Source organism: Peromyscus eremicus, chromosome 1 (assembly GCF_949786415.1).
Source record: "Peromyscus eremicus chromosome 1, PerEre_H2_v1, whole genome shotgun sequence".
In the NCBI taxonomy this organism is placed as follows: Eukaryota; Metazoa; Chordata; class Mammalia; order Rodentia; family Cricetidae; genus Peromyscus; species Peromyscus eremicus.
The window spans coordinates 32,138,431-32,165,954 of record NC_081416.1 but is presented as its reverse complement, the minus strand read 5'-3'; the positions used below and the strand labels follow the sequence as shown (position 1 = coordinate 32,165,954).

Here is a 27,524-nt window from a genome sequence, read left to right as displayed (position 1 = left end):
GATAAGATTCAAGAATCAGGAAAGAGGACTGAGCCATTTACTAAAATTATACAAGGCCCAATAGAAACTTTCACTGAATTTTTGCAAAGATTGACGTCAGCTGTAAATAGAATGATATCAGATCCAGAAGTTAGATGAATATTAATTGATTCTTTGGCTTTTGAAAATGCTAATTCACAGTGCAAAAGGACAGTTGAGCCTTTAAAGGTAAGATCAGCACCCATAGAGGAATGGATCTGACATACAGTCACTATTGAATCTCATAACCATTATGGTACTTGGGTAAGAGAGGTAATTTCTAGTCTTGAAGAAAAACCAAAATGTCAGCTGTTTGAATTGTGGTAAAAAAGATCGTCTAAAAAGGGACTGTAGGCAGGGAGTTCCTAGGAACAGTATTTTTTTTAGAGATAACCCAAACAGAAGGCCCCAGCCTTCAGAGTATGCAGTAAGTGTGGCAAAGGCTGACATTGGACCAATGAATGCAGATGAACAAGTGACCAGCCCTTTGCCATTGGGAAATGCCCTGGGCGGAGAACCTCTTGCACGCCTCCATGTCAAATTTGGTTCAATCATTTCCTGTCTCCGTGGGGGAAACTCCTCCACAGAGCAATTAAAGGACTTAATGCCTACTGTAAAAAAACCATACTAGGCCGGGCGGTGGTGGCGCACGCCTTTAATCCCAGCACTCGGGAGGCAGAGCCAGGCGGATCTCTGTGAGTTCGAGGCCAACCTGGGCTACCAAGTGAGTCCCAGGAAAGGCGCAAAGCTACACAGAGAAACCCTGTCTCGAAAAACCAAAAAAAAAAAAAAAAAAAAAAAAAAAACCATACTACTCTGGATGACAGAACAGCTTTAGAAGATAAAACAAAAATTTCAGGAGAAACCATAAAACAAATATTTTGGCAAACTTCTATAAACTGTCAAAGACCAAAGTTAATACAGATAAATGGCATTAAAATTGAGGGTCTGGTAGACACAGAGGCAGATGTAACTATAATCACACGAAATTATTGGCACCAAATTGGGCTTTTCAGGAGGTAAACACTCAGCTTCTAGAGATTGGAAGTTTATCTCAGGTGAGACAAAGCACAAGATGGGTTGGATGCATAGGACCCGAAGGACAGAGAGGAAGATGAAAACCATATGTGTCCAACATAGCCGTGAACTTATGGGGACATGAGTTACCACAGCAGTGGAAAACACACATCAACGTTCCTCCAATCTCAGAAACAAACCATAAAAGAGAGAATGCTTCAGGGAGAAGTATTTAAAGGTATTCTCTAGAGTGGCCACAGACTGTTCAGGTTGTACATAAACAGGACACAACAGCTGGTGATCTCTCGAAGATGCCAAAAACCCTGCCTTTAAAATGACTATTTTAATAAACTTCTTTGGGTGGAACAATGGCCTTTAACATCAGAAAAGTTGCAGGCATTAGAACATCTGGTATAGGAGCAGCTAAATGCTCAACATATTGAAGAATTGACCGGTCCTTGGAATTCTCCTATATTTGTCATTAAAAAGAAATCTGGAAAATAGAGAATGTTGACATATTTGAGAGCCATAAATAAAGTAATTCAACTAGTAGGCTTTCTACAACCTGGAATTCCCTTGCCTTCTCTATTACTTAAAGGATGGTTTATTATGAAAAATTTACCTTCATGGTGTCTACTTATAATAATTCACAGCCTGTTAAAAGATAATCAGTGGCCGGGCGGTGGTGGCACACGCCTTTAATCCCAGCACTCGGGAGGCAGAGGCAGGTGGATCTTTGTGAGTTCAAGGCCAGCCTGGTCTACAGAGCGAGATCCAGGAAAAGGCACAAAGCTACACAAAGAAACCCTGTCTCAAAAAACAAACAAACAAAAAAAAGATATCAGTGGAAAATTTTCCCACAAGGGATGTTAAATAGCCCTACCTTGTGCCAATATTTTGTACAGTAGCCATTGGAAACAATTTGTGAACAGTTTCCTCAATCTATAACTTACCATTATAGACTTCAATTTATAAAAAGAACAAATTGGGTCTTTTCTCACATTGTGTGGAGAGAACATCAATATCTGGATCCCCTACATTCTTCTATACTGATGCAAGTAAATCAGGAAAAATAGGTTATAAATCAGAAAATTTAAGTAAAGTGGCCCTTATGATTCTGTTCAAAAGTCAGAATTATATGCTATTCTCATGGTTAGAGATTTTTTTAAAATTTTTTTAAAAAATTAGATTTTTTTCAGAACCTCTTAATATAGTTACTGACTCTCAGTATGCAGAAAGAGTTGTCTTACATATTGAAATTGCTGAACTTATTCCTGATGATTCAGAATTAACTTTGTTATTTATACAATTACAGGAAATAATCAGGAATAGGTATCATCCCATAAATATAACACATATCAAATCCCATATAGGTCTACCAGGTCCTCTAGCACAAGGTAATGATGAGATTGATCAGCTATTAGTAGGAAATATGCTGGAAGCCTCAAGAATTCCATAAGAAGCCTCATGTTAATAATAGCAAGGGTTTGAAATAGGAGTTTTCAACCACTTGGCACCAAGCCAAGGAAATTATAAGGAAATGTCCTACTTGTTCTTTGTATAACCAAACTCCACTACCTGCAGGAATTAACCCAAAGGGTACTCAAAGAAATGAAATTTGGTAAATGGTTGTGTTTGATTTTGCAGAGTTTAGAAAATTAAAATATATACACCATACCATAGATAACATATTCAGCATTTCAGTGGGCAACTGCTTTGAGTTCTGAAAATGCTGATTCTCTAATTATACATCTATTAGAATTTATGGCCATCATGGGAATATCTGTACAAATTAAGACTGACAATGCTCCAGCATATGTCTCTAGTAAAATGAAACATTTTTTTGCATATTACAACATAAAACATATTACAGGTAATACCACACAATCCTACAGGACAAGCATTTATAGAACTAATCTCACTTTAAAAAATGTTTAATAAACAAAAAAGTGTAATAATGATCCCTAGAGACAGATTGCACAATGCTTTATTGACTTTAAATTTTTTTAATGCTAATGAAAAGGGAACAAACGCTTCAGAGAAATATTGGATAATAGAAAAAAAAACCACTGAACTAAATCAGCCTGTATATTGTAAAGATGTATCGATCTCAGAATGGAAACCAGGATGTGTATTATTTGGGGGAAGAGGTTTTGCTTTTGTTTTCACAGGAGAAGAAAAGCTATGGATACCATCAAAATTGATAAAGATTCGATTCATCTTGCTTAGGAGAGGTGCTAGTTCATGAACCTATATGGTGATTCAACCTCATGAAAAGGAAAACTCACCTAATTAGGGTCAGGGAAGGGTTTTGTTTTTTTCTTTCCAGGAAAATAAAAACATCCACCTGAGGAATCTAAAGGCCTTTGGACAAAATGAAGCATTGAAAAAAGAAGAGAGAACCATCTGAAAAAATTACCAAGAAAAGGAATAATCTGGCCTAATGGTACAGATTATTTCTCGACATGAGACATGTCTGCTCCTAGCAGCACCCACTGATCTACTTCAGTGGAAGATGAGAGACATCAAAGGAACTCCATAGGGAGTTTGCTTTCTTTGTGGCAAAAGCTAGTCATTAGGACAAAATACTGCCCTTTCCTCGACTGCTGACAGTATGCTGTCCAAACTGGACAAGCAGGACACAAAGGTGACTGTTGAACTTTTCCAAGACAGGGTAGTACAGTCCTTCAAAATTTCCTACTTCTGAAAAAAAGTCTGTCAGATATGCTAGGCCTGTAGGCCAAAGATGGATGCCCCAATGTTGCAGAGGAACCTTGAGTGACGGTCTAGGCAGCCAGCTCTTTCTGTCATTTCTCACATTTTTTGGAAGTCACTTGCTTGCACTTCCTGCTTACTCAGGTAATATTATTTCCTTCTCAGGTCTTTGATAGGGTTGAAGACTAGACAGTTACAGTTCTCCCAAATCTTGGCAAAAAGCGTATTAGGTATAAAACTTTGGACTCTTCAGGAGAAGACAGCTAATAGAGTAATCTCTATAAATTTGTCAATTACTTATGGACTGACATTGTAAATGTATTTCTTGATAATTGTTCTTGGATGTAGTTTCATTTTTGTTGAAGTTACTACCCTTCCTTTCTATTTGGATAATACTTGATAATAATTCTTATTATATATAGTTTTACTATGTTAGAGTTAGGACCTTTCCTTCTTAATTAGACAAAAAGGAGAAAATGTTACAGGAATTCTGTCACTGGTCCGCTAGCCAATTGAGAGGAGTGTTTTGGTCCAAGAGGTGGAGTTTTCATTGGAGATGTAGGGTCCACAGTCCTTTTTGAGCCAGTAAGTGGTGGTGGCCTGGCTTTTTTGTAGTTGCTTGTCACCAATCTCAGGTTTTTACTTTATGTTTTGTGTTTTAGTTTTATAGTAAATAAACATAAAAGAAATCAGTAACAAATAGGCAACTAGCTGTGAGCTGCAATATGGGTGCTGGGAATTGAACCTAGATCCTCTGGAAAGGCAGCAAGTACTCTTAATCATTGAGTTACCTCTCTAGCCTGGAGTTTTACCTTTTGATAACTGAAAAAATAACTTAGAACATTGCTACCTGAGATTTTATTCTGTTTAATAAGTTATCATTTGGCAGAGAGTATTATGCAAGCACAGATAGGAACAGGACCTGAAGCTTTAAACACAAAGTAAACCAGTGTTTATTCAATTTTATAATTTTAGAGGTCCTGGAAGATGGTTTAGAAATAACACTACCCCAAATAGCATAAGACCTGTGCTGTAGTTTGTTTTTGAACACAAACATAAAAACCTTCATATTTTTTAGCTGAATTTTTTTAATATTGAAATTATTCTTGGTTAGAATTAATGCTAGAAGTGAGTCTTAACACGCACAGGAAGTTTACAGTAAATCTTACATGATAGAATTAAATGCTTCAACTCTGGCAACTTAAAGATAATGATATACCTAGACTTTTAGGAAACAAAAGATATCAGAAACTTAATGGAAGATAAATTACATCACACCTTTTGCAAAGAGAAAACAACTATAAAATATGGTATGTTATGTATAAAATAGTTGAGCTCTTAAAGTCCTTGGTAATAGAAGGCTGGTAGAGCATGTAAGATGGATTGTTATGACATAACATGGAGGTGGCAGTAAACTTTGTTAAAGCTTTGTGGTCATTAGAAAAATGAATTTTAAGATAGAATGAACTACTTGTTGACATTAATATGTCATCAGACAGGTTCATCTTTGGATGGAGAATGCATTGAAAAGAACTGGTCTAGTTCTACTAAACAGATTTTAAACCTTTTTTATTTTTCCATTAGTCAGCCATGAGGCACGTGTGAATAATATCACTTGGAAAGCAGATGCAGAAGTATCATGAGTTTAAGGCCACTCTGAGCCACAAATCAAGAACCCAGTTTTTGTTTTTGTTTTGTTTTTTTGTTCTGTTTTTTAAAGACAGGGTTTCTCTGCATAGCCCTGGCTGTCCTGGAACTCACTCTGTAGATCAGGCTGGTGTTAAACTCAGAGATCTGCCAGTCTCTGCCTCCTGAGTGCTGGGATTAAAGGCTTGCACCACCTTTCTTAGATGATAAGCATTGTTTGTCACTTTAAAATTGAATTACTCAAAAGTTGTTTTTATTTTAATTAATTACTTTGGAGGCAGAGTCCTCACACTTCTGGGTGTGTGATCCTCCAGGCCTAGCTAAGACACTAGTTTTTAAAATAAAGAACATAGCCAAAGGGGGGGGGGTTGGATTTTTTGTTGTTGTTCAGTTTTGCCTCAAATTCTTGGTTTCAAACAGTCCTCTTTTTTCAGTCTGCAAAGTAGCTATGAGTACAGGCTAGTGGCTATACAAGCTGTAGTAAATTATTTTTGGTAGATCACAAGATCCTAGAATATGGCCGTCAAATATGTGGTACTACAGTTGTACTAGACTGGTTGTTCCCTGTGTGGAATATTGTCTCCCAGCTCCTGTATTTTAAAACAGCATCTATATGATCAGATGCATATTCATATTCAGAGTAGAACTTAAAATGTAAGAATCTGAAACTGAAACTCATGAAGAGCAATTGAGAACTAAATCTTTAACTTGAAGAACTTGAATCATAATAAGCTTTTATTGTGAAAGCTTTATCTAGAAGGAGGTTCTGTACAACACTACAGGAGCATCCAAATTTTTTTTTATTTTTCTTTATTAAGAAATTGTCTACTCACTCCACATACCATCCACAAATCCCCCCTCCTCCCTCCTTCCACCCCAGCCCTCTTTCCCAAGCCACCCCGCATCCCCACATCCCCCAAATCAAGGTCTCCCATGAGGAGTCAGCAGAACCCAGCACACTGAGCCTAGGCACGTCCAAGCCCCTTTCCACTGCACCAAGGCTGGAGCACCCAAATTTCAAATCTCTGAAGAGAAAGAATGGTTTGACTTGAGACATGGTCATTGAATAAGCAATGCTCGTTCTTCAGCTGTAGACTAGGATGCGTAGAGAAGATAGGTTGCAAAGAGAATTTGTAAAGTTAGTAGTTATACTAAATGACTTCAGTCTTCACTATAATTTTTATTTTCAAAACATTTTTGATATTTCATATAGGCTATCAGTCATCCTATTATGATACTGACTAAGCACTATATTTTACTCAGTGACCTTTTTGTTTGTTTTTGTGGCTTTTGAAGGCAGGGTTTCTCTTTGTAACAGTTCTGCTCTCTGTGACTCTTTGTAGGCCAGGCTGGTCTTGAACTCACAGAGATCCACCAGCCTCTGCCTCCCAAGTGCAGTGACCTGTGCTTTTACTTACTACATTAAACTTTTGTTTTCAATTGCAGAATTAACTTTTGAGTGCTGCAGTGTAGGTTGGACAAGTGCAATAGAGCTGACATAAATGGATTTAACACTGAGGGAAATTTAACAAAGGAACCTGCCTTTGGAATTCTTAGATGATAAGCATTGTTCGTCACTTTAAAATTGAATTACTCAAAAGTTGTTTTCATTTTCATTAATTACTTTGGAGGCAGAGTCCTCACACTTCTGGGTGTGTGATCCTCCAGCAGTTTTCAGAATGCTAGGGTTACAATACCTGGATGAACAACTTCTTACTCCCCATAGTGCAGGTTGGGGATTGAACTTAGGGCCATAGGCACGCACTCTACTATTGATGTAAACCCTCAGCCCTTTGAAAAGCTATTTTTATAATAAAAGTCAGATTAGCTATTATCAGACCACATGTATTCTCAGTCATTGGTGTTTTTAAAAATTCTTTCCCTATAATTTTAATGTATACACATGGCTAACAACAACTGTATTAGATTAATAGGGTTTATTGTTTGTTTTTGTTTTTTGAGACAGGGTTTCTCTTGTGTAGCCCTGGCTGTCCTAGAACTCGCTCTGTAGACGAGACTATTCTTGAACTCACAGAGATCTGCCTGCCTCTGCCTCCCAAATGCTAGGATTAAAGGCGTGCGCCACCACCTCTCAGCTAGACTAGTAGTTCTTAAAGTATGATCTCTCACCATGAGCATTATTAGCATCACTTGTTGTAAATGTACATAATGGTCTCTCACCATGAGCATTAGCATCACTTGTTATAAATGTACATAATGGTCTCAATAAAACATAGTGAATGAATCTCTAGGGTTGGCCTGGTAAAGAGTTGAAGTTTTCTGAGTAGGTCTATGCATGTTGAATTTGACAACCACTTGTTGATGATTCCTTTGGATTGCTTATGCATTGCTCTCAGGTCCCTGATACTAAAGAGAAATAAAGGAAATGGTTACTACTTATCTAATGTAAATACATTTCATTAAAGGCCAGGAGAAATATGAATTATCCCCTAAATCTTAGTGTCCGTTCTTACTTTAACATTTGAATTAATGCTTTTTATCTATATGTGCGCTCTGACCAGTTTCAGGATTCTACCTGAATTATTCAAAAAGAAACAAATTAGCAATAGTATCATACCAAGCTTATGGCTATACTAGCACCATCAAACTTTTGAAATTATTAGTCTTTTTGAGATGACGTTTCATACAAACAAGCCTAGCCAAAGATGTTTTTGAAATGTCTTGCTCCCATTTCTCTAGTTTGGGATTACAAGGGTGTACCACTGCACTCTACTCTCTTAACTTATCAACAATGAACTAGGAATTTAGGTCAGACAAACAAAAAACCTTCAAATTGTGACAGTAGTCCTGGTTTTTATAAACAATACTAGAATTATTTATTATAAGACATACTTAAAAATTACAGTTTTTTGTAGTTTGTTATCCTGAATGAAGCATGTTTACAATAATAGCTGTTATTAGAATTATCAATGCTATGAATGCTGTTATTGTATTAAGTATTTAGTGGTATCTTCTGTAAAGTGGATGTTTACTCTGCAATAGGGTGGAAATAATAGCTTTTAAGCCTACTCAAATTAATGATGTGAACTGAAGTATTACAATTATAGTAGCTGAGAGGTTTGCCAGAATAATGGTGTAAGTCAGAATTATTAGTATGTGAAGCATACAAATCAATATTTTTATTATACTAGGCGGCATCAGGATTTTTTGAAATTTTCTTTTATTTATTTATTTTTTTTAGATTTTCTGTGTGTGTGTGTGTGTGTGTGTGTGTGCGCGCGCACACACACATGCTTTGGTGGGGAGTGGTGTCAGAAGGAGGTTGGGTCCTCTGGAGTTGGACCTAGAGGTGGTTGTGAACCGCCTAGCATGAGTACTGGAAACTGAACTTTTGTCTTCTAGAAGAGCAGAAAATGCTTTTAACTACTGAGCCATCTCTCCAGGCCCCGTTTTTGAGACAGGGTCTCATGTAGCACAAGCTGTCCTTGAACTTGCTTTGTAGCTGAGGCAGGCTAAAATTCCCAATCTACTTCCCAAGTGCTAGGGTTATAGAAATGTACCATTTCCAGGTTCACATTCTATAATTTTAGAACAAGGTTTAAGCCTCTATTATTTACTAAAGTAACTGACATCAGTTATTCTTTTGTTTGTGAGGAGATAGTAATGGGTATAAAGATGTGTTATATGTATACTGTTGGTGTTTTGTATGTGGAGGCCCACAGAGGTTTTCTAGTGAGAACTTATTCAGGGTCTGAGAATCTGAGCTTGTTTTACCCAGCAGGGCTGCATAAGGGGATGATTTGATCATGGGTGTTGTTGTCAGGTATTTGGAAGGGTCTACACTTGGCTGTGCAGTATGCTTTGATTCTGAAAGGAGGAGGTCTTGTGCTCTGCTCTTTGGCATTGTTATAAAAAGCCGTTTGGAATAAATGGAAGAGGCCGTTGGGTAGTGATCCAAGCCCCCCTGAAGCCATCCTGTGTTACTGTCTTTCTTCTTGTCATCCAGCTCTCTATCTAATATTTCTTATTCCTCTCTCCTCCTCCTAAGAACCCTAGAAAAGGTGGGATAGGTAGGAGCTGGACTCCCACAGACCCCCATATGTGTCACTTTTTTTTTTCATAATATTTAAGTGGTCACATTGAAATTGGGGAGGATACTTGGTTTCATAGGAATTTTGCGTTCAATAGAAGCTCTATCACTGTGTTCCTGGAACTTGGAAGGTCCACCTGTACCAGCCTTGTGAATTCTGGTATCACAGGTGTATGATATTAAAAATCTCTGGTCTATGCAGATCATAAATCTTTGCTCATTTCAAAGTTGTATTTATCCTAATATTTTTCATTCAATTAAGGCATAATATGCTATGGATAATAATTATTGGAAGAATTAAAAATGGAGATTAATTGTAAACATTAAGAAGGAATTGAAGCACTGCTTGTTATTGCTCTCAGTGTTCACTACCATATTTGAAGCTATTCTCAGCCTGTAGTACATGCCTTTAAGCAGTCTTATATGTATGGCTACTGCATATAGAATCTGGTGAGTCAGTTGTGAATAAACCAAGAGGTGTTTTTAGATAGAAGTAACTTCTATAAAGTAGCAAAAATGATTTTTTGAGGATTGTGATCTTTTAAAAATTAAAAAAAAATTATCAAATACAATGATTTCTAGATTTTGATAGACAGCTTTTTCTTAATTGATGTTTGTTGTGTTGATCTTGAGTATAGGGAGTTAGAATCAGTTTTGCAATAACTAGTTGTCCTGTTTCTTCTTGTTTGTTACTAATGTGTTTACCAAAGATTTCAAGTATATTTTTCTAGTCTTCTATGAATTAAAGGCTCTGAATGGATGATAATCAAAAGGATACTGGGAGACATTAAATGTACATGTGACATTATTATTCTGTGAGTTATGAGAGCACTTGATACTCAAAAAGAGGCTTTATACATATGAGTTGGCTTTGACTTTTCAAATAAACATCATTTCTTTTACATAAGTGTGTCTTGCAAGATGGTCAGAAAAACTGTATATTTTATCTAAATAATGTGTTTAGTATCTAAGTTCCTGAGGGGATCCTTCCTCATACCTGTACTAGATAGGCCTTGGGAAGGCCCAGAAATCTGTTCTTCAGATAGATGCCCCAAGAGCCTATTAAATACACAGAGCAGTATGCATTATATTATAAAATAAGCTGAGTATTTTGTTTGAATTACAAGCCTCCAGTTTATTGGTAAGATTTTGTTTATTTTTAATTTTTTGAGAATTCTATATAGACATATCTTAATAAAAATCCACATTCCATTCCATCCCTCCAACTTCTCCCACATCTGCACCACATTTACCTCCCAAGTTTATGTGTTCTCTCTCTTAAGCTCAGAGCCCACTTAGTGCTGCTTATATGTGCATGGGTATAAGACATCTGCTGGAGCATGAGTAGTTTCTCGGGCTGCTTCTCTGAAGAAAAATTTACTTTCCTTCTTCAAGTGCCCATCAGTTGCCAATAGTCCTCATTTAGTGGTGGGACTTCATGGCCCTCCCTATCCACACTAGGCTTTTTGCTGGATTGGTCTTGTGCATGAATTCGTAGCTGTTACGCATTCATACAACGGGCTTGTTATGTTAAGCATATACCACTCTGCTGAGAATATCCATTACTTTTGGCTCTCACTTTTATCTTTCCATCCTCTCTACTATGATAACTCCTGTGCCTTGGGGAGGAGGTTGTGATAGGTACATCCCATTTAGAGCTGGGCACTAAGACAGTCTTACTCTCTACCTCTTAACCAGCTGTGAGTCTCTGTATTAATCACCATATGCCAAAGACACTTCTCTGAAGAGAGATGAGAGAGGCACTTATTTATGGTGTAAAGAGAAGAACTTGGGCTAGAGTAATGTAGCTCAGTGGTAGTGTTTACCTAGTGAGCGCTAGGCCCCCGGTTCAGGGTAGATCTGTGAGTTTGAGACAAACCTGATCTACAGAGGGACTTCCAAGAGAAGAATTCAGGGCAGTTTAATATTGTGTACATTAAATAGAATAATATTTACTTGTTTTAAAACTTAAACCATTCTTTTTTTTTTTAATTTTTATTTTGCAATACAATTCAGTTCTACATATCAGCCACTGATTCCTTTGTTCTCCCCCCTCCTTCCCCCCTCACCTTCCCCCCAGCCCGCCCCCCATTCCCATCTCCTCCAGGGCAAAGCCTTCCCCACAGACTGAGATCAACCTGGTAGACTCAGTCCAGGTAGGTCCAGTCCCCTCCTCCCAGGCCGAGCCAAGGGACCCTGCATAGGCCCCAGGTTTCAAACAGCCGACTCATGCAATGAGCACATGACCCAGTCCCACTGCCTGGATGCCTCCCAAACAGATCAGGCCAATCAACTGTCTCACCCACTCAGAGGGCCTGATCCAGTTGGTGACCCCTCAGCCATTGGTTTATATGAACTTAAACCATTCTTATTTAATTTCTTCCTGTAAACATCTATTTGATGTGTGTCTTTTTTCTTATAACTTTGAAAAAATACCTAACAATGGAATGCCCTGTCTTTTTAAACAATTGAGTAAACTTGGGTTATTTTGGTAAGTATTTTAAAATATTATATTTTTGGCTTAGATATATTTAACCAAATTGTGTTTCTACCTTTATAAAAATAGTAATTCATCATTGCTAATGTGTTTGAAAATGAGATGTATTGCCATATAATTTGTAAAATCCCAATATAAGCAGTCCTAAGTAACCTGTTGTCTGTAAAGCTCTAAATTTAAGGTGCAGGACGTCATAATATTTTCTGTTAGAATATGAAATGTTTTCTTTTCGCATGCAGCTTGACATTAAAGATTTTCTAAACTAGAACATGCCTAAGATGAATGGTGTCCTTATTTAAACATATTTCCTCCGGGAAGCATTGTTTTGAAGAAATGGGGTTTCATAGGTAACTGCCTTGTTTAATAGTTTTTTGAGTCTTGGAAATTTTTAGCTTACAAGCCACTTATTAAAATGAAGTTTCAGTATTGAATGCAAACTTGTTTCCATTTCCTTGAAGTAGAATTCTGTAGACTCTGTTCATCAATAGCGACTAGTAAAAATGAGTTGGTTTTAGTTGATAAATACGTCATTTAGTTAAGGATAATTAAAAGTACATACTCTGAAGGGTAGCTCAAAGAATTTCTTTACATTTGGGGCAATACAACTTCATTGGGAAAACTTAAAGCTTTTGGTTTATTTAATGCTTATTGGAAATTTAAATCTCACCAAAGTGCTATAAAATCCAGGATTTACTAACTTGGACCTGTGGAATAATAATACCTTGACTTCCATTTCTGAGAAACAGGAAAGGACCTTGGGTTCTTCCTCCGATAGGAGTAGTGATTGGCCTCTTGGTACAGTAGTAAGAAAAGTTGACCTTGATCCATTGCACCAGTTCCTTATGAATACATTCTGCCATTTAGAAGTTGTTCAAGCTTCCGTTTTCCATAGAGTAATTGGTGAAGTTTACAGTTTTCATCAGTGTAAATACTGAAAGAAATAGCTGTCCGGACCAATTTGCAGTAACTTCAGGCCTTATTATTGCTATGTTAGCAATTGTCTACACTTTATCAAGTTCTGGTATAATTAAAAGTTTAGCTACTGGCCGGGCGGTGGTGGCGCACGCCTTTAATCCCAGCACTCGGGAGGCAGAGCCAGGTGGATCTCTGTGAGTTCGAGGCCAGCCTGGACTACCAAGTGAGTCCCAGGAAAGGCGCAAAGCTACACAGAGAAACCCTGTCTCGAAAAAACCGAAAAAAAACAAAAAAACAAACAAAAAAAAAAAGTTTAGCTACTTACAGATATTTTACTTGATATTTTAAAAACACTGACAACAAAAGTTTAAGTAAGTATATTTTTAGCTCTGTATGGAATTCTGTTTCCACAGATACAGTTTGGATATGGCTTAAGTCTGTTACCCAGGGAGTCATGTGGTTGGCGTATATTGATTGTGACAGAGCGAGAGGTGTTTTGACCAAGCCTTTATAGGTTGGAAGATACTTTTAAGTTTTAGCTCGATTGGAGGAGTGCCCTTGAAACGTTTTATGGGACCTAGTCCTTTGACTTCATATTTCAGGATGGGCTCACTTCCTTTCATACATGCTGTCACCATTGTGCTACATCACTGTGACAAATATGCTGTTCTCTCTTCACCAGAGAGAAATCGATGGAGCCCACCTGATCTTGCACTATGAACCCCAGAATACAAATTAAAAATACTTTTTAAAACGTTTATGAAGTTATGAAGCCTCAGCTATTTTGTTACAGTGATGCAAAACAGACTAATGAGTTTACTACCTAAGTACCTAGGTCAAGGATTCTTAAGAGGAATAGCATAATCAAAATCAGTTTCAGATAGAGTAATTACAATGTGTAATACTTGATTAAGAGACTTTGTGCTGGAGAAATAGCTCAGAGGTTAAGAACAGTTATTACTCTGGCATAGGATCAGTGTTTAGTTACCAACACTCACAAGATGACTCAGAACCATACATAACTCCATTCCAGCCAGGTTGCCCTCTTCAGGCCTTTCGGTACTACCTGCACATGGTCCACATACATACATGCTGGCAAAACACTCATACACATGAAATTAAAATATTTTTTAAAAGATCGTCAATTATATAAAAACATTTTATTTTACTTAAGGAGCTGAACATGTTTCCAAATATTCTTCAGTGTGTTATATTCCAAGTGTCGTAAAGTGCACACAGGCTACCTGCTTTTCACTGAAAACTTGGCATTTACCCTGTGAGTGCTGTGATAAAATATTTACAATTGGAGTACAAGCTAGAGAATGATGTTTCTGAACCATTGAAGAGGAGCAGTGGGAGAAGTGTAAAGTGATCTTGAGAGTAGATACATATGACTAGATTGTCAAAGGTATATGGTAAGGAGAAAAGACTCTAAAGATAGATTAAAAATTATGGGTATAGTGGTACTTGGCAGTTCCAGTACTTGGGAGTCTGTGGGCAGAAGGGGCATGAATTTGTGGCCCAGCTGGGTTACATAGTGAATTCCAGGCAAGCCCAGACTACTGCATTACATGACAAATAAGTAAATATTTCCCATTAAACATCCAGAGAAAGATGTATCAAGATTTTTTGTTGTTTTGTTTTATCTCTTTTGTACATCCCTAGAAGACAGTAAAAGAATAAGTTAAATAACCCTTTTCTTATGAGGGGAGGGAAAAGAGAAAGCACAAAAATTTGAAAGTTAAGAAAGTTTGAATGGCCTTAGATGTGTCTTTAGTGACTTAAGTAGAAACCCTGCTTTTATATCCAAAAGAGAATTCTGATGAGCTTCAAGAGTTGAGTTAGCTGATAACCATCACCCATAGTACTTTCATAGTGTTTGAACCACGGTTTGCTCTCTCCTGGTGTTCCCAGGTGGTGACTAATTGGAACAACTTCTGGGGCCTGGCAACGTTCCAAAGAAAGCTAACATACATGGACTAGAAACTAACTGGCTTTGGAGAACACTGGAAAGGCTCAGGCATTAAGTTTACTGGGTCTTTGGAAGTAGGCATGTGAATGGGACCTGGAATTATTGACGTGGTTAATTTGTGTTATCAGTTTAGCCATTTCTACTGTGTTGTGTTTAACCCAAAAAAAGGTGTGAGAGTGTATAAGAATGTGTTTGACACAGCAAAAAACGGAAGGAGATACCACCATGAAATATTGGATTGGCATAGGCCATTCAGATTGGAAAAGACAGAACATTCTAGGAAAGGAATTTTGAAGATACCAAATGATAATTAGTAGAGAATCTTAAGAAAAAATAAGTTTTATAATTGGCAGAATCTAGAACACTAAGCAGCAACCAAGAAGAAAAGTTACCAGAAAGAAAACAAAAAATTGAATTAAGCTATTCTTTATTACTTAGCTGTGAGTACTATTAAGTCAACGTGTTAAAAATACTGACTTTAAAAGCCACGTGGTATAATGTGCTTGTAAGAACAAGAAGTTTGTCAGCTTTTGTTTAAGAGTATGGGGTCAAAAACAAGATAAGCTTGAAGCATCTGCTTATCTCGTTTTTTAACTAAGTTATTTTACTTCTGCACTTCATCTGCAGGATTAGGATAAAAGGACTACTTTCTCTGTCATGAATTATTATAAAAATATGTATCCATATTAGAATAACTCCTGTTATGTGCTATGTAGAAGGTATGAGGGAACAGAGTAGATTGAGGGATAGGTAGAGTAACCATCTGAAATTACAGAGTAGCATCTTATTTGAATATGTGGAGATGGTTGGGAAATGACTTTGAGGATGGAGGTAAAACTCAGTGGTAGATTGCTTACCAAATGTGCCTAAGGCCCTGGTTTGAATTTTTTTTAAAGCATCTTCCTTGTTATGTCCTACAAAAAAAAAAAAAAAAAAAAAAAAAGAACTAAAAAGCAGTTGCCTAAAGGAAATACTTATAGAAGTCAGAGGTGTGATGGACTGGGGCAAAAGACTGCTTGTCCTTATAAGCATTGAATGTTAGCATGAATTTTCTAAAAATGTGGAGCGTCTTTGTGTTTATATTTTTAACTTGTGTTTTTGTTTTTGTTATAGAAATCTGTAAACAGATTGGCAAGTTGAGAGAACAACAATGAATTGTTTAACTTGAGTCATTATCAACTCATGGCCAGTTTTGTTATTATCTGTACCTGCATACTGAGTACCAGAGGATTATTTTTAAGAGAGTCACAGTTTAAATCATTTGAGGAGTAAATGGCTTTAAATGCAGCTGTAGTGTCCTTGGTGGGTACACTGCTCAGAGCTCCAAAAAAGAATTCTACCATCAGATTCAAGAAGTTGAGTTAGCTGATAACCTTCATCTATAAGTATAACATTTATCCAAGGTCATACTCTTTCTGAGCACAAGAAATTCTAGGGCCCCTGGTTAATTTCTGTACCTGAGTTCAGTATTGGTTTGGCCAAGACTTCCCCAGATCTCTGAGACCTTTCATGTCCAAAACTCCCCTTTTCCTTTCTATACAATTGACCACAATCATGGTCTAAAGGCCTTTAATGCCTAGTTATGATACTTCTCCATATCTTTAGAACTGTCACCTTCATCGTAACATCGGCTTCCCAAAACATCAGCCAACAAAATATGTAAGAATGATTCTTTTTAGCATTTCTTGGAAAGAACTGACATCAGCTCTCAGTCTACGTTCTGTAATGGTCTATAAATATAATATATAAAGGTCTGTATAGATTTTTAGGAGAATTTGTTTTTTTAGTACAACTTAAGTTGAATACATGCTTTGTCCCCAATATGCTTTGAAATTTTGATATGCACTGTGAGCCCTATATGGCCATCCTCTAATAACATGTACACTCCAATGTTTTGACATGGTAAAGTGTGTTTTGCATGTTACAGTCTGGTTGGAAGAAGCATGTCCTGTGTGAAACAGGATCCTCAAAGCTTGAATCTGCTGTGTCTAGTTTCCTCTGCCTGTAGGAGATCATAGCCATAGATGGGCTGCGTTCTGAGGAGTTCTGTGAGTCTGGTGAATCACTTGCCTATGGATGGTCTTAAGAACTCTAACACATAATGTATAATCACAAATCCTGCACAAAGCCTGGTGATCGCAATAGCAGTTAAACTTGTCCATGTTCAGAATTCCTTCCTATGTAAAATAGGAGGTCAGTTGGGTGGTACATGCCTGTAATCCCAGCACTTGGAAGGCCAAGACTGGAGGATTGCAAGTTGATGAACAGTTTGAGCTACAAAGTAAGGCCTATCTCAGCCTAATAAAAACCAGCCAAAAAGAAGAAAATCTTTGTTTGAGCTCTTTAGTTTTTTCAAAATGTTTACATTCTGAGTATGTACGTTTTGAAAAATTTAGACATATGGAGGGTGTTTTTACTGTTGAAACATGCTTTTTTGCTTATTTTTTTAAAATTCAGACTGGTGAATAACATTATGGTATCAAATTATAACTTTCACATTATAGCTGAGAAAATAATCTCATCTGAAACAGAAACTTTCATCTTAAAAGGAGGCAGAAAATGAATTCACGTTTTAAGAATTAAAACATCTAGTTAGCTGGGTTGGTGGATCACATCTGTAATTCCATTGTGAGTTCCAGATAGTGTGGAAACCCCCATCTCTAAAAGAAAGCAAATGTAACTTCTTCATATGGTATACTGAGGAAAGTTCTCACTTCAGTTTTTTCTATATCCAGGTTTGACCACTGAACTAGAAGAGAACTATTGATGTAATTGCACTTGTCAAAGAATGTTTCTTTAGGGTTTGTTTGTTTTAGCAACTTATGTTTATTATGTGCTGTGTTAAGTACCTCAGAGGTCCTAAAATTTTTAGTTTTTAAAACTACCAAATGAGACACTAAGTTCCTGTTTTTATGGATGAGCAGTAGTCACAGATTTAGGATTGCTTTCCCAAGGGTACACAGTAGCAGAAACCAAATCGGAACTCTAAACCCAGGCAAGGTAAAAAAGGAACCTATTTTGAATGAAGACCCAAGGGTAGTAAAGAAATAAAAACTTTTGTTATGTGAGTTAAAGGAAATCCACTAAAAATACCTCTTGGAAGAGAACATAATTGAAGGTGGCAGGGGGATTTAAGGCTGTAAATGCTATTTCTGTTCTGAGGAGAGTGAGAATTTCTTCATGGGATTAAGACATGAATAAATTCCCAATGCTTATCTCTGGTTCTGTATCAACTACTTTCTCTTTCCTGTATCAGAACTGTCTGGACAAGGCTTCCATCATTTACTGTCTGAACAGAGGGTAATTATTTGAAAGGTTTGCCAAAGGGAATTACGGCACTTAGGATAAATGGACCAGAATGACTCTGGGGCCCCTCACAATACTGGACTTTTCCTTGTCCAATTAACTGAAACGTAGAGAATTGATTAAACTGGGTTATTAAAGATCTCATACAGTATTGGACTCATTGAAGGCAAGTCAGATATGTTGTGAGAGTCATGGGCTTGAATAGCCCTTGTTTGCTTGGAAGAACCACTACAGCTGCTGGAGCAGCTTCTGATTTCAGATCAGCTGGAATCTGAATATGTGACTCAAGTTACTTGGCTCAGGGCCAGGTTTCTTCTCTTCATTTCTGCCTTCTTTCTTTTTGGTTTTATTTTTGTTTGTTTGTTTTCAAGATAGGGTTTCTTCTGTGTAATAGCTCTCGCTGTCCTAGAACTCACTTTGTAGACCACGTTGGCCTCAAACTCACTGAGATCCTCGAACCTCTGCCTCCTGAGTGTTGGGATTAAAAGCTTGCACCACCATCACTGATAATTTCTGCCTTAGTAATGCTGATTCCCAAGGATATAATGAATATTTTTGTATTCCTATAGGATGTGGTTAACTTGACTGACTGAAAGGATTTGTAAAAGTTAATGTTAAGTCTCATTTCCTGAATTCCTTACTTGGGCCTGAAGTGTAGCGCGAGAATGTGTTTTTTAGTGAGTTTGCAGATGGTGGTAAGACCCTACTTTGTATCCCACACTTTTAAGTACCATGGCAGTGTGGTTCATCTCCATTGATTGAACATTTTAGGAGTGGAAGTAGGTGCTACTCATTTCTTTGTAATCAGTAATGCACAAAGGCTGCAGCAGGTTCTAATTTTATAGAAGCCAGGGTGTATTGTTTGATGTCAACAAGTTGGAACTAAAAAAAAATTTTTTTTAAAGACAGGGTCTCTCTTTGTAATTCTGGCTGTCCTAGAACTCACTATGTAGCCAGTCTGGCCTCAACTCAGATCTGCCTGCCTCTGCTTTTCAAGGGCATTGAACCACCATGCCTGGCTTAAAATAAATTGTAAAGGATTGAGGTCAAGGATTATGTTAGGGGTGTCTCTTGCCCCCATGGTTCTACTTCCTGCTACATATAAAATTGTGGGGTTTTGTTTATTTGATTTATTTATTTTTTTGGTCTTAAGCATTACTACATTTAAGAAGAATAATTGTAACAGGAGTATTTTCCTGGGGAAGTGGAAGCTGCTGGGGCATGCTAGCTAGGTTCACGAATGAAGCAAATGATGACACTTGGTGAACTGACTCTAAGATCAGGGAGAAGCTGACATCGAGATCTGATAAAATGATGGTGATAATTTAAAAAATTTTATTTTTATTTTATGTGTATGGGCAATTTGCGTGTATGTATGTCTGTGTACCATGTATGTGCTTTGTGCTTGATCTCAGAAGAGGGTGTAGGACCTATTGGGACTGAAGTTGCAGGCAGTTGTGAATGGTCATGTGGGTGCTGGGAACCAGACTCCTCCTTAAGAGCAAGTGTTCTAATACAGCAGTAAGTGTTCTTTGTGGCTGAACCCTCTCTTCAGCCACTATTGACTTTATTTACTTATTTATTTATTTAATTAATTTATTTAATGTGTATGGATGTTTGTCTGCATGTATGTCCCTGTACCATGTGTTTGCCAGGTGCCCACAAATGCCAGAAGAGGGTGTGGGATTGTGAGCTGCCCTGTGAGTGTTGATAATTGAACCCAGGTCCTCCAATTCCCTTAACTGATGAGTTATTTCCCAGCCCCCATTGATGTAATTCTTAAACTTAAGTATGAAACAAGTTTTTGTTTTAAATACTCTGTCTCTTAGCTAGTGATTAACATCTTCCTCAGCTTTTAAAAAGAATTCTCTGGTAATTAAAATCATTAGTGCTCATCATTAAGTATCAAGAAAAGTATAGAGTCTCTTTTAGAATATTATAACAGTAATAAATGGCAGGATAAATTCATTACATAAAGAAACCCCAGGGTTTGGAGATGTGGCTCAGCAGTTAAAGAGTGCTTTCAGCTTTTCCAGAGAATTTGGGTTGTCAAAACTGCCTGTAGCTCAAGCTTCAGGGGATATGATGGCCTCAGCAGGCACCTTCACACACGTGGTATATATTCACACATGCATGTACACACAAAGAAAAATGAGTCTGGAAAGAAACTCCAACTTAATATGATGATGGATACAGAACCATACACTTGCCTAACACTCTGAAAGCCATGAAAAAAGGCTCCTGTCCAAGGCTTAGTTGAGTTGGGGAGACAGTTCATTTATGTTCACATTTATACATACCAGCCAGTCAGTGTCACAGTACAGGTGAAAAATGTACCCAGTAATAACAGATATTGCTACCTGTTTACTTTATAGATCTGTATATGTTTTAAGGTATAGTCCAGGCTGATCTCAAATTCATTCTCCTGCCTCCATATCTTTAGCATATTCTACCAGCATGTGCCACCCCCACCAGTGGAAATTGGACTTTTTCTCTCAACTCTGCAAATTAAGTCTTTCTGTACATTGCATACAATTTTAGCGTCCTGTGAAAATAATTCTGAACTCTATTGTGTGGTTTCTTTTCCTGTTCCCTCAGATATCCAGAAAGTGGTACACTAGAAATGAATGTTAAAGATCTTCGACCACGAGCAAGAACCACTTTAAAATGGAATGAGCTCAATGTTGGTGATGTGGTAATGGTTAATTACAATGTAGAAAATCCAGGCAAAAGAGGATTTTGGTATGATGCTGAAATTACCACACTGAAGACAATCTCAAGGACCAAAAAAGAAGTTCGGGTGAAAATTTTCTTGGGGTAAGGTTCTTGTCACTAACACCATTTAGTTGTTCAATTAGAAATACAATTCTCAGATGTGAAGCATATATTCCTATTAAAGAAGATGGAATTAAAGAGAAATTTCCATTTTATAGGAGAATATTTTTATAAATTCTTGAGAATTTTTGTTAAGACCTAACATATCTTCATCTCTAAGGTGAATTTTTATTAAGACCTAACGTATCTTCATCTCTAAGGTTAAAGATAATTTTAGAGAAGCCTATGCTTCCTAGAATTCTTTGTTTGTTTGTTTTATTGAGACAAGGTTTCTCTATATAACACCTCTGGCTTTCTTGGAACTTGCTTTGTAGAACAAGCTGGCCTCGAACTCACAGAAATCTGCCTGCCTCTGGCTCCTGAGTCCTAGGATAAAAGGAATGCATGACCACAACCCAGCTTAGAATTCTGATAATATAATATAATGTAATTCTCACAATAATATACAAAAAAACCCACTTAGGAACCATGTTAACATATTTGCTGTAGATAACAACTTAATCTCTTTTCTAGCTTATAACTTTGCAGGATTTTCCTCAAGTGATACAGTAGTAGGCATTGTCTCACAGAGCTTTTAAAGCTGGGAAGTTATTACTACTATCCCTCTCTCTGCTTCTTATTTATTTATTTTTTTTTATTGACTGAATAACCACTCAGTTGCCTTTTAAAAAGATAATATGTGGTAAGGAGTTTCTAAATTTTCCTTATAAACTCCTTCTATGTGCATTTCTTTTCTTTATAATGAATATATACAAGATTTGATGTATTGAACAGTGAGAATTTAGCATGACATTTACAGATTTTGCTTGTTAAGAGAGTCAAATTGAAATATTTTTATGTTTTATTTAACTGGGTTAGTGGCAAAAGGTGACAAATGTGCAAGTAAGCAAACATTTATTTGTGATTAGTAGAGAGCAGGGATGGATAAACTACAGCCCACTAACTGCTTGTGCATGTAAATAAAGTTTTACTGGAACTCAGCAGCGCCCATTGATTATTATCTACACTGGTTTTGTACAAAACAGCTTTGAGGAGCTGCAATTGAAATCGTCTGGCTGCACAGCTTAAACTGCTGATTGTCTGACCCTTCATGAAAATAGTTGCTAACCATGAGATCAGGATGAAGACTATTGGGATGTGCTGAAGAAAGCTTTTACTTTATTGTTTTCATATTAGAATATTAGAATCAAAGCTCATATTTTAGAAAATGGATTTCAGACCTTTGTACAGAACTACAAATGTGATTCTGTTACTCAAGTAAGGATGTAATTGAATTTATAAACAATTTAAAATTCAGATGTGTATACAATTCTGAAGAAACCACCAAAATAACTTGACTATATAGGGAACCTTATACTTGATTGTAGGAAGTATAAAAAAGGGTGTGTACAACAGGAGATAACAAAACTCATAGCATTTGAGCTTTAGAAAAAGAAATGATCTGGGGTATGATGGTGCATACCTTTAGATCAGAGCACTGAGAGGCATAGGCAGAAAGATCCCTGAATTCAAGGCCAATCAGGGCTGCATAGTGAGACCCTGTCTCAAAATAAATTGATAAATAAATTTAAAGGAAAAGAAAATTTTTTTAAATTTTAAAAAAGTTTTTAAAAGATCTAAATGATCCTGAGGTAGAAAATTACTTTGGCGACTAGACTAAGGATGAGTGAAAAGACGGACAGGCAAATTTGATTGGTTTGACAGTGACATTATAGCTTTCCCAACCGCAGAACACTACTAAGTTCTTACTACAAGAGTTAGGAAAATAAGAGTAATAAAAGCAAGGGTGGTTTGGGGATAGGTATTTATTTCATAGTGAAAAATCTTCCTAGAGGCTGATGTCTTAGGAGCACTTGCTGCTCTTGTAGAGAACATGGGTTTGGTTCTCTATGCTAACATAAGCATCACATAATCATTGTAACTGTAACTCTAGTTCCAGGGAATCTAGTGCCCTTTTCTGGTCTCCGTGAGCTCATGCACACATGTGGAATGCTAGGTTATAGAGTGTCTTTAGTTTTATCACTTAAGAGTGATAACTTAAATGATGACCATTCCCTGGGAATACAAATGTCAAAACCAAGACTGAGAAGCATTTGGATAAATGGCTAGTGTTTTTAAGCAATTGCAAGGAAGAAAAAGAGCGTGAGAATTTGTAGATTATACTTAGTGTATGGGTGAAATTATGCCATATGCTTAGGGAGGTAGACAAGCAATAAGACTACAGAAAATTAAGGTAAATGTAACCTTGAGAAGATGTGAAGAAATGATTACTTCTGAGGTAGTGTGACAGTTCTGTCTGCTGTCATCACTGATGACAACAAAGGATATGTTCCTCACAGTTGCTCCAGTTATCCATTTACCAGTATAGTTTTCTGTATTATATTTGATATTAAATTTTTAATAGAAAAGGTAAAGGTGGGGAAAATCTTAAGTAAATGGATGCTACTTTCTCTTGAAAAAAAGATATGTTGTAGCATTCACTACAGGAGCCAAAAGCAAATAAATAAAAGCCTTAAATCTATGTGTACCTAATAACATGTCTTCCAAATATAGAGCAAAAGCTATGATTAAAAAGGATAAATAGGGCTGGAAAAAAAGCTCAGTGGCTGAGAGTGCTTGTTGCTCTTGTAGAGGACCCATTTGAATCCATTCCATGTCAGGCAGCTCACAACCCTCCTATAACTCCAGCTCTGAGGGGGTCAGTGCATCTAGCTTCTTCAGGTACCTGTATTCATGTACAATACTTTATACAAACCCTACACATTCACATAATTAATAATATTTTTAAAGGAGAAACAAGTTCCCAGTCATAGTAGGAAACTGAAGAATATGCAAATAAGTATAAATGAAGTAACTGTGGCTTCCTTCATATTTGAAAAGATACCTAATAAGAGGGCACTTTATTTTTGCCTAGAAATATTAGAAGTATAATTGAGTCTTATTTTAATTAACAGGAGAGAATTTTATATAGTCTTTATGCTAAGTTTATAAGACAGATACTTCTTACCAGATAATCGAAGTAATAAAGTCTCTGAATTTCTTTTTTCCTAATATTATTCTGGAGTTATTTTTTTTCCTATGAAAATTTAGTTTATTCTCTTGATTATTTGAGAAGGAATATACTATTATACTTTGAGATAAAAAATCTTCTGTATGAGTTCCTTTTTGTCCTTAAGAAAGTTTAAAGATAAAAATCACAAAGTGAACTTAGTAAAAAGAAAATGTGAGACAGTTGTGACTTGGAATTTATTGAAGTAAATTATTCACCCCTGGCTCTATTTAAATTATTTTCCTCAGCCCATGATATTTTTGCTTTTGATTTGTTGAGACTAGGTCTCTCTGTATAGCCTTGGCTGTCCTGGAACTCGCTTTGTAGACCAAGCTGGCCTAGAACTCAGAGATTCATCTGCCTCTGCCCTCCCTCCCCCAGTACCAGGATTAAAATTGTATGCCACCACTGTCTAGTGCCTGGCCCATGTTTGAATTCTCACAAAGAATTTATTTGTTTTTTCATAATAAAGAAAATCTAGTTCCATTTCTGTGTTTGCAAGCACATTTGTTTCACTGGCCATTTTAAACAGCACATATATTAAGATTGAAAATAACCCTGATACCATTTGGGTTTAGTAAAAATGATTGGGTGCTCAGTTTCTGCCAACACACTATAGAGATTAAAAACAATATTAGAATTGAAGTTAAACGTTATGTATCCAGTCCTGAAAGCATACAATATATGAAACTAGAAGATGGTGTTTCATATTAAAAATGAAGATACTATTAAAATATTGTTACACAAGTCTATAACTCAGTGGTATCCTACACATATAGAAATTATGACTGTATGTAGAGCCTTTGCATATAATGGTTGAAGGGGGCTTTATACTCACTCTTACCTATATGTTTCCTTTTAACAAGATGTTTTCAGTTTAATAGAAATGAGAAGATATTGCTGAAGTTACATATTACTTTGAGGATTGACTACTACTAAAAACAAAAGACTAGAATAATTATAATAGCTATTAGCTTAGTCAATTTATATTTTGGAAAAATGAATTTCCACAGTGACTTGTAATTATTGTTTTTACATAATTTAATTTTTGCTGATAGAAATTAATGTTTCTTCTTCTTTTTAAACAGGGGTTCTGAAGGAACATTAAATGACTGCCGGGTGATATTTGTAGATGAAATCTTCAAGATTGAGAAGCCTGGAGCCCATCCTATTTCCTTTGCAGATGGAAAGTTTTTAAGTATGAGTTTCTCTTTTAGGCTTAGACTCAATTTGCTGTGTAGTGGAAATTTAGTTTTATTGACCAATGAATTACTTTACAAGAGTTATAAAATAGTGGACCATACAAATTTACTTCCTTTTAAGGTAGCTTGTAGTAAGTTATTGTTGTTTGTAAAATGATCTTTCAAGTGCTTATCCATGTGTGTTCTTTTTTAAAAAAAAATATTTAAAATTATTTATATATGCGTGTCGCAGTGTGCATGTTTATGTTAGAGAACTACTTTAGGAAATCTCTCTTTCACCTTGTGGATTCTGGGATTTGAACTCAGGTTGTCAGGCCTGGTAGCAAGTGCCTTTGCCTGCTGAGCCATCTCACTAGCTCTCTGTATGCATTACTACCAACAATCTCTCTGTGTCTTTATCCATCCTTAACATCAGAGGCCTAAAGGCTCTAGTGTTGTTGTTTGTTTCTTGGCTCTTTTGAGGGGGCCCACCACCCAGCTCCCAAATAAATCACACAGAGAGGCTTTTTTTTTTTTTTTTTTTTTTTTTTTTTTTTTGTGGTTTTTCGAGACAGGGTTTCTCTGTGTAGCTTTGCGCCTTTCCTGGAACTCGCTTTGGAGACCAGGCTGGCCTTGAACTCACAGAGATCCGCCTGGCTCTGCCTCCTGAGTGCTGGGATTAAAGGCGTGTGCCACCACCGCCCGGCGAGGCTTATTCTTAATTATAAATGCTTGGCCTTAGCTTGGCTTAGTTTCTAGCCAGCTTTCCTTAACTTTAAATTATCCCATATACCTTTTGCCTCTGGGCTTTTCCTGTTCTCTTACTTCTGTAAGTCTTACTCTTGAACACTGTGGCTTGCTGTGTAGCTGGGTGGCTGGCCCCTGATAGCCTCCTCCTTCTCTGGCTCTTAAATCTCCTTTCACTCCTTCATCTCCTTTTTTCCCGTTTATTCTCTCTGCCTGCCATTCCCACCTGTTTCTCTCTCCTGCCTTGCTATTGCCGGCCAGTTCTTTATTAGACCCTCAGGTGTTTTAGACAGGCACAGTAACACAGCTTTACAGAGTTCAACAAATGCAACATAAACAAAAGTAACACACCTTCAAGTAATATTCTACAACACTCTAGGATATCAGATAGTACCTCAGTGAGTTCTTTGGACTTCCCATGGGAATGTGGATGGACATATCGGGAAGCCTGTGAATCAATATGCATATAATGCAATTGATGGCAAAGATATACACTGTCCCTATGTTCATTGCCATTACGTCCCGCCTCCCACACACGCTAGTGTACTCATGGGCTCATTTCATGAAATTCTGATTCAGTAAGTCTGGCCTGAAGCATTTTGCATTTGTTTGTTAGTTCTTTTTCTTTTTTTCTTTGTTTTCAAGTATGCATGTGTATGTGTATACATACATGTGTGTCCCAACACAAGTGTAGAGGTTAGAAGACTCTTGAAGTTAAATCTGTCATTATATCATGTGGGTTATGGGGATTGAACTCAGGTCACCCAGCTTGGCAGCAGATGCCTTTACCTACTAAGCCATGTCTCTGGCCTGAGGCACTTATCAGATCTCACCCTGGGTTATTCTTTTCAGTACATTTTTTCTTTTTTCATTTAAAAAGTAAGTTGTATGCTGTTTCAGTGGATTTTTCTTTATGAGAATAATAGATACAAAAAGATAAAACTTCCAAAATTTTGTTCTTTGTAGGGAAAAATGACCCCGAATGTGACCTGTGTGGTGGAGACTCAGATAAGAAATGTCACATGTGTTCTTGTCATAAATGTGGAGAGAAACGGGATCCCAACATGCAGCTTCTGTGTGATGAGTGCAATATGGCGTATCATATCTACTGCCTGAGTCCACCTTTGGAGAAAGTCCCAGAAGAAGAATACTGGTACCATCCTCGGGTTTTGTCTTTTTCCTTTTTAATTATTGTTTTTCTACAAATAAGACTGATCTTCTAAGAGTGGACTTTACCCTTCCTACCTCTCTCCCCCTTCCTTCCTCTTTTTATTTTTCTTCAGGTAGTTTCTTATTATGTAGTCCTGGCTGATCTAGAACTTGCTATGTAGACCAGACTGGTCTCAAACTGAGAGATCTGCCTACCTATGTCTCCCAGGTGCTTGGGATTCTAGGACTGTGCCGCCATGCCTGGCCAGATGAGTTTCTAAACCTACATAGTACATTAAAGTCTTTAAAATGACATAGATAACTGTCACTTAGCACTGACACCTGATCCATTTACTGTAATAATTCTTGAGTTGGGTTCTGATTTTGTAGTCTTATCTTTCTGGTCATACTCTAGTAGGGAGTCA

General features: G+C 37.0%; 1 protein-coding gene across 2 annotated transcripts in view; it reads left to right on the top strand.

Annotated features, from left to right (window-relative positions):
* Uhrf2 (ubiquitin like with PHD and ring finger domains 2) overlaps positions 1-27,524 on the top strand; it is an 87,278-nt gene that overhangs the window by 39,345 nt on the left and 20,409 nt on the right. For both annotated transcript variants that reach the window (XM_059259085.1, XM_059259093.1), the window contains 3 exons: positions 20,737-20,955; positions 25,111-25,220; positions 26,917-27,103. In XM_059259085.1, the coding sequence (XP_059115068.1) occupies positions 20,737-20,955; positions 25,111-25,220; positions 26,917-27,103 (516 nt within the window). The remainder of the gene's footprint in view (positions 1-20,736; positions 20,956-25,110; positions 25,221-26,916; positions 27,104-27,524) is intronic.